Source organism: Maniola jurtina, chromosome 20 (genome assembly GCF_905333055.1).
Source record: "Maniola jurtina chromosome 20, ilManJurt1.1, whole genome shotgun sequence".
NCBI lineage: Eukaryota > Metazoa > Arthropoda > Insecta > Lepidoptera > Nymphalidae > Maniola > Maniola jurtina.
Window position 1 is genome coordinate 9,139,527 of NC_060048.1, and position 7,921 is coordinate 9,147,447.

Below are 7,921 nucleotides of genomic sequence, written 5' to 3' on the forward strand. Positions count from 1 at the left end.
AACAGCTCGCCCTAAAATGTACTTATACTCGGAAATGTTTGTATATCTTGTCTATTCACACCGGTCGCGGTTGGTGAATTTGAATACACAAGTTTCCGAGTAGGTATACACCCTAGGCTGGTTTGGGTGGATGAATGGAATAAGCCAGATATATTTCAATATTGTACCTATCTATTTTAAACTTCCTATTTTTACGTAAAGCTCCAGTCATAAGAATGTTGTTATTACAGGTTCACTTCGTCTGACCTCCCGGAGAAGTTCGGCAAGGCGTCCGACACCCCCCGCTCGAGCCAGCACGCCGTCCCCGCACGCAAGCAGCGCCGTGAGCATCCTCGTCACGGAAGCATCCCCTGATACCGCCCCTCCACCTTCAGCACCCCCCACTGTCGTTCGAGTCCTCGTACACCGAGAAAGTGACGAACAACCCAGCTGATCTACGACCGAAGAGCCCTCAGAGGCTCCAACAAACCAATAGTATTAAACTTAAGAACCAGGCTGACAAAGACAAAGTGAGTGTCAAGTTTTAAAGATCGAATATTGTGTTCACGCACGGGTAACAGTGATATTACAACGGTTAGGTCGTAATTGTGATTTTAAACCAATTTAGATTTAGACGTCGATAAGTATTGTTATATTTAAAAAAAATATAAAACGAAAATATCAATTCCTTTAGTAAAAATTAATTATAAAATAACCGGAGACTTCCATACGCAATAAAAGTTAAATAAATAGCGTTAAATCACTCATCACGTTAAATGACAGGTAAAATGGTAAAACCGATTTTAGCTTTACGCTTATAGTAACTAAATGCCGATTCGTTAGATGGTTTTTATTATAGAGAATATTTAAGTATGGGGTAGAGTTGAGCGATTGTATATTACTTTGTTATTGTAAATAGCGTTATTATGTACAAGCCGGCGACTGATGTAACGTCGGGGCTTGTTATAAGAAATCTACGCGGAATACGCATCTACTTTTATGTAAAGGCCAGGCTGTTCAAACAACCAAAATAAAAATAAACAATTTTTTTGAATGATTGATGCAAAATTATTCTTCAAAGTCGACAACCGTGTTAATATTATTTTTGCACGACTTATTTATGTCCGGACAGCAAACATACACGAGAAAGAATAAGTAGATAGGTTTTTATTCCGCTTGTAATGTCATCGGCTTTTTAATATTTTACTTTTGATAGCTTTTTGTTCTTAGAAAATAAATCCATCTTATATAATATACTTATGAAAATTCAATCAAAGATATCCTAGTTTTCATTGACATAGGAAGGTATATAAGACTTTAAATGACGCCATTCTTTTTCTAGTTTATTACTTTTATCTTTATTTTTTTTTTTTGCTTCCACACATGAGGATAGGTGTTAAAAATTAATGGATCAGAATTATATATAATATTCAAAGGCAGCTTTAATTATAAGTTAATTATATACTTACCTTGGAATTGGAAAAAATGTAATGCAGAAAAAACTTAGCCAATTTTGTTTCATACGAATTTGGCGTTGACAATCATGATTCTACTCCGTTATGTTCGAATTGATCGAACGATCCGGAAATTTTCCAGTCTGTTCAATTGTTAGATCTAACATATTGGAAGCTAACATTTATTAAGTTTTGTTAGACTGCGATTGTCGAATAAACCGGAAAAAAATCTTCTTGATCTATTATGTTTTAATCAATTCCGATATAGCTAGCCCGAGCATTTAAAAAATCGGATTTTTTCCCCCAACGTAACGGAATAGACGGCGCCCGCGACTGTGGACATGTCAAGATGATCAATTAATGTGGATCTGGCCTAAGGGATGTGCAATGACGGCGAGCTACGAGCTTTTTAAACTGTATGAGGAATGAGGGTAATATGATAAAATTACCTACCCTACTCCCCATTCGTTGATTGTTTTCTAACTGATAGCTTCTTCGCACATCTCTGGTTAACATCCTACGTAAAAATTTCTTCATGTTATAGTCTCAATGGAAGGATAATGGTTGTGTACTGCTTTGAGCATTAAATTAAAGCAATCGACAGTACAGGAAGAACTGGAATGCTCAGTAGATAAATGTGTATTTTGTTTTATGTAAGCCATTTTATATGTGATAGCGTTAAAAATTGCGACCAATGTGTGCAACTGTTTAGTATTATTTTTATTTGAAAATATACTTGAGTAAATATTATTAAATATTTTCAATATATTATAATATATGGCGCTATCATAATATATTATTTTCATTATTTTATAATAGCGTAAAGTAGTGATTTAGGTACTATCAATACTTTATGTACCAGTACTGTACTTTAATTAGCAAAGATTTTTATTTACTAAATCCCGACATTTGTAATTCTTCACACTATATATTAGCTTGTTTAAGTCCATGTAGAAATATTTATATGATTTAGCGAGTAGGTACATTCCCGTCCATTAATATATTTGTTTTTACTTTATGTGTTTGACTTTATGTTTTCATGTCAGTAGCAAATTTTAATTTATTTAAATTCTGGTGAGCTATACTTATTAAGCACTCTATCACTTCACACTAAAAAATATAATAACTCATGTTTTTTTAAAAACATATTGGAGCAAAGCTAACTTTAGTGTGATGTGAAAAATGAATAAGCCGCTTTAAAAATAAATACATTCATTTAATAAATCAATTAATATCAATATAAACTAATCTACATTTCAGTATAAGTATACAGGCGTGGAAAAATTATGGGCCCTGGAAGGGAACTATCTTAAATCTTTAAGTTAGATAATTTTACTTAACACTCTCTTCTTAAAAAAGAAAAACAAAATTGCATTTAAAGATTAAAATTCGCTTGTCTCGGCTAGAAATCGAACCAGCTAAAAATACAAAAAATGAACACTCGTTATTTTATTCCACTAGTCGATACACATATTTCTCCAAGAAACATGAGGTCTTACACACGTCAGTTGTGATTATTTTTTTAAATAAGAGAATGTTTCCTTTAAGTAAAATTATCAACCTATGGATCTAAGGTGATTACGCTCCAGGAACCATATTTTTTTCTACCCTGTAAAATAAACACGAATCTGTGTTTAGGGCTCGACAAAGGAATGACTGGACGATGCGATAACATTTGTCAATACTTATTACGTAAAGAAAGAAAGAAACGTATCTACTTACCTATTTAACGTCATCTACCATGATCATTATTTTCAAATAGGTAATTTAATTGTAGCAAGGACCAAGTCATCATAGTAGCATATATTTTTTAACTTGTAATAATAACATAGCTTTCTTAAATTATTTTTATTTGAACGTTTGATATTTGTTATTCTTACAGTAATTGCGTATGTAAAAATTTTCTTTTCCGTTATTTTCAACGAAAGTTAAATTAAATATAATTATTTAAAATCCATACTCAATACTAAAATGACACCTATTTTGATCCACGCGGTTAATGGTCGTAATAGTAAATTGATAAATATAAAGATTAACGATTATAATTTAAACTTCTGTAAATGTACCGCCAAAGCAAATAAAAAATATTGAAATTGGCGTTTTGTGTAGAAGCTTTGTCTTTCTTAAAGAGTTCGATTTATAAAAAAAAATTAGAATTTTCGAAATCTATTTCGAAGTGATTTTTAGATTTTCGACCCTTACACTTTAATGACTAACTAATATTTGTACCACCGCGCTTTTACAAGATTTACACTACTGCTTAAAAACCCTTTAAATATAGCATTAAACCCCGATTTTTAACCAGAACTTTAAAATTTTAATAAAAACGACGTTATATATCTAACTAAAATAGAATAGACATGTTTCACGAATACCGTTTTATTATTATTACTATGTAAATAAGTAGATAAAGAGAGAAATGCAATAATTTTTCATAATTTTACGTAGTAAAAAGAGTTAGAAATTACTTTTAAAACTCATGACGATGTACGATGTACATTTAAAATAGGTAGCTAGACGAATACATTATTATAAAACGATAGACAAAACATGGACTGCAGAAAGCATAGGCAATAAACTCTAAACTGGATTGTTAAAAAAACACGCACATATACTCTGTATTCTAATATCAAACTGCATAAACTTTTACGGTCTTAACACAAAAACTTTAGACATAGGTAGTCGAGTTTAACGCCTGTTCAACAGCGCCTAAAGATTTTTAAAAGCCTAAAGATTAGAAGGGGAAGGTCTCGATATTGTAATTATTCAACAACAATTGTTCAAAAATTAACTGCTCAAGCTGCCCATGGGACCGTTCTAATTCCATGACGCCTAGATTAGTAAAAAACTTTAATATTGGAATATAATTATGTTTTCTCGCAAAATAAGGGTATAGTTGATATATTAGTTGATGACTACTCGAACAGTCCATGTATTATATTGTTCAGTGATCAACTGCTCAAGTTACATGTATAAGATGGCCGCACTAATTCCTATGACAATTAGATTAGTAATTTATCTACTACGTAATAAAACATGATCAATATAAATAATGGAAAGTATTATTTTTTCGCAAAATAATAATATCCAGATATAATGATATTATTTAAAGAGGTATATTAGTTAATTTGTGAATTTGTATGTAGCTGGTAATTTCTGGAACTAATGATCCGACTCTGAAAATTCTATCACTGATGGATAACTACATTATCCCTGAGTGCTTATAGGCTATAAATTACACGCACACGGACGAAATCGCGAAAAGCTAGTAATTGATTATTATTAAATATAGTTTTATTTATCTGCAATCCAAGTTTTGTCTATAAAACTGATGTTGAGCAGTGTTCGACTTGTGTATCATACATTTGTATTATATGTAAATAAAAAGTTTTAAGTGAGACCTGCGAAATATGATTTTCTTCCGAGGTACAAAAATATAAATTAACCATGTTGAAAACTATGATTAAAAAAATATTGAATATATGCATTTTTATTTGTGACCCTACCTACTATGTATATAACTCAAGTGTAGTACTTACCAACGTCTTGCAGATTAATACTTTTTATTTTAGACTAAGGGCCGGCGTATTTTTCACGGTCAAAGTATTATCGACATTGTCCTCATTGATATAATATCTAAAATCAATTGTGCATCCGTACGGATACTCGCGCATCCGCGCGCAGTCCCGCGCGTGCTCGCGCATTCTCTGGTAGAAATTCGCGTAATGTGTCACGCGATCATCGATCGAGTCATAATCATTATATTCATAATAGCTAAGCAAGATAGATGGTTACTTTGGATTATACTTCAGACTATTGCACAATTCAAACGCTTACATATTAAGCATTTGTATGCGTTAGCGAAACTATTAACGCCTTTATGTCTATGGTGTGAAGGCATACAGAGTGCGAGTGATAAAGGCAATAGATAAAATTTAAGACCTGGACATAGGCTACTTTTTAACCCAGAAAATCAGAGTTCCGACATAATTTGGAGGAACCTTTAAAAATAGTTGGTACTTTTATCAGTTATGTAAATTAAAATGAAAGAGCATATTTTTAATGCTGTTTACTGTCATCAAAAATAATATACATAAATATTAACAACAATCAATTTAAGCTATTGGATCTTAAAAAATTATTTAGATAAATTCACATTAATAATTTCTACATGAAAAAAGGCTAACATCATACCGATTCATTTGGTGGACACTCTGGTACGACGGTTCCACGCAAAGTTCACTCCGTAACTCTTTGGTTTCAAATCCTTTTCAATTTTCGGAACATCTAAGAACCAGATCCAACCGTTCTTTTCGCAATGCTCTATGGCTTCTTCAGGGGATGTAAACTGTACTTTCAAGTTAGACAATGGGTCACCAGTAGAAGTCCAACCCATTAGTGGGTTTTCCCAACGTTGACGTGTGTCAAATTCCATTTCCCAATGGTGAATATTGTTGGTGCCACTTTGCATTGAGTTTTTTGGTGGTTGGTAGATGCGAACTCTGCGATACTTCACATGTTCTTCGGGCACTCCAGTTATTGGTGACAGGTCAACCTGAAAAAAATTTAATAAGATTCTGATAAACGAAATATCTTTGGGTGCTACTTTTAAATTTAATAAAAAATGTATTTGATAGATACAACTTTTCACACCAAGCAAATGTCATTAGACTCAAGCAATCTAAACTAGATCTTCAATCTATGAATCAGAGGTAGAATAACAACAAGTCAATGTTTCAAAAGAACTTATAACATAGACTTACTCTAAATAAATATATTTTGATTATTATCATGTGAGAATAATCAAAATATATAATATACATATATTATACCTAATAATATGATTAATGGGAAAGTTTGGATGTTTGTTACTCCTTCACATCTCAATGACTGAATCGATTAGGCTGAAATTTGGAAGGTAATTTGGGAGATTACACCCTGAATTAACAGAACAGAGTACTCTTATTTTTAAAACACTGTATCCATACAGTCAAAGTTGCAGACATCATTGTGCTATACAATCATCTGATTTATGATCAACTAGCCGATGCCCGCGACTTCGCCCGCGTAGGCTTAGGTTTTTTGAAATCCTGTGGGAACTCTTTGATTTTCCGGGATTAAAAGTATGTGCTAATCCAGGATATTATCTATCTCCATTCCAAATTTCAGCCAAATCCGTCCAGTAGTTTTTGCGTGAAGGAGTAACAGACATACAAACTTTCATAACAGACACACATACAAACTTTCGCCTTTATAATATTAGTGTGACTTTATATCATAGGTTTTATTATAAAATATTCAAGATTGTTTCAAAAGATATCATTTTCAAAAAAAAATTAAAAATACTTAGCTTACATAAAAAAAAATGTTTAACACTAACCTTAGTAGGAACAGTTATAGCTACAACTTGGCTCATTTTTTCCTTAACTTCTTCAGGTGTAGCTAGAACAGTTTCATTGTCAATCATTGGAGCCTCTTTACGGCTTGCAGGATCTTGAGCTGACAATCTTGAAGATGTTGAGAAAGCAGGAAGTGATCTAAAAACAATAATATTATCCTTGAGTGTTATAATATTATTTTAGACTACAATTATTAATTATGTCATGCGGGTATAGTCACAGGCACAAACTGTCTATATAAAATTCATATACAAATCTTTAATGAAATATGTATTGTTATATTGCTGTTATTGATTTGACTGCTATTTCTCCCAAAAATAACTATGAAGCCCTGTATTAGGTCTATTTACAATTAAAATGTGTAAACTATAATGGATTGTGTTTGGTGTTGTGCTCTTAGAAAGGTCTATGTCCAGCAGTGGACGCATACAGGCCAATGGAATGAAAAAAAAACTACTCAATGTAATGAAACTGCAACCATGCACTTTGTGTCCCCAGCTAGTCCATAACAGCTGTTCTTTCAGCTGCTAGTATGATTGGCTAAAGGCTTCCTACTTCCTAAGAAGTGAAGAGTACTTATGCTCTGCCAATAGACACATGTAAGTTCAAACTTAAACTCCAGGGCACAGATACATGTAGGCTCTGCCAATAGTTAGTGGAAACTTCTGCGACTACCCCACTCATGCATAAACATAGCAATTCATTAAGAGTAGATTAAACTGATTCCCAGTCAAAAGGATAACTAGTATCAGCCGGAATGTTCCAGCTGCGCTTACCTCGACAGGCCTGTCCTAGACAGTCGAGCTGTAACGCCAATTGCTTGTAACATAGCTGTGCCTCTTGCTTGAATTTTTGATTTTCAATCAATTTTTCATGCGATTACCCAACAACCCAACAACTTGAATTGAATTGACACTTCACAGTAACTGACACTGACAGTGACATTCTATCTCATTTTGACCGTTTACGTTAAAAAAATGTCAAAAGATTTTTGAACGAATAGTTACCTATATCCCCTATATCACAGACTTTTGATATAGCTAAAATAGTTATGTATTCAAGAATTTAATGGGGAAAAACAGTTCAAAT

The 7,921-nt window shown here is 32.7% G+C and overlaps 2 protein-coding genes across 5 annotated transcripts in view; one reads left to right on the forward strand and one right to left on the reverse strand.

Annotated features, from left to right (window-relative positions):
- LOC123875385 (sodium channel protein 60E-like) overlaps positions 1–2,090 on the forward strand; it is a 218,095-nt gene extending 216,005 nt beyond the window's left edge. For 2 of the 4 annotated variants that reach the window (XM_045921182.1, XM_045921183.1), the window contains one exon: positions 231–2,090. In XM_045921182.1, coding sequence (XP_045777138.1) covers positions 231–433 — 203 coding nt within the window. In that variant the 3' untranslated portion in view covers positions 434–2,090. The remainder of the gene's footprint in view (positions 1–230) is intronic. The other 2 variants (XM_045921185.1, XM_045921186.1) reach the window with 1 other exon arrangement.
- Positions 2,091–5,487: 3,397 nt separating this feature from the next.
- LOC123875407 (NADH dehydrogenase [ubiquinone] iron-sulfur protein 4, mitochondrial) lies at positions 5,488–7,772 on the reverse strand. Its single transcript, XM_045921218.1, has 3 exons — positions 7,609–7,772; positions 6,814–6,970; positions 5,488–5,988 (listed from the first exon to the last, which is right to left on the reverse strand). Exons 1-3 carry the CDS (start codon positions 7,659–7,661, stop codon positions 5,632–5,634), a joined length of 567 nt encoding a protein of 188 aa, XP_045777174.1. The 5' UTR covers positions 7,662–7,772; the 3' UTR covers positions 5,488–5,631.
- Between the last annotated feature and the right edge of the window lie 149 nt (positions 7,773–7,921).

Bases quoted from the DNA above. Each gene is read 5' to 3' on its own strand.
- LOC123875407 (XM_045921218.1), bottom strand. From the start codon at position 7,661: ATGTTACAAGCAATTGGCGTTACAGCTCGACTGTCTAGGACAGGCCTG. The intron at 6,971-7,608 runs GTAAGCGCAGCT...TATTGTTTTTAG, and splicing joins TCTAGGACAGGCCTGTCGAG to ATCACTTCCTGCTTTCTCAA. The intron at 5,989-6,813 runs GTTAGTGTTAAA...AATTTTTTTCAG, and splicing joins CTATAACTGTTCCTACTAAG to GTTGACCTGTCACCAATAAC.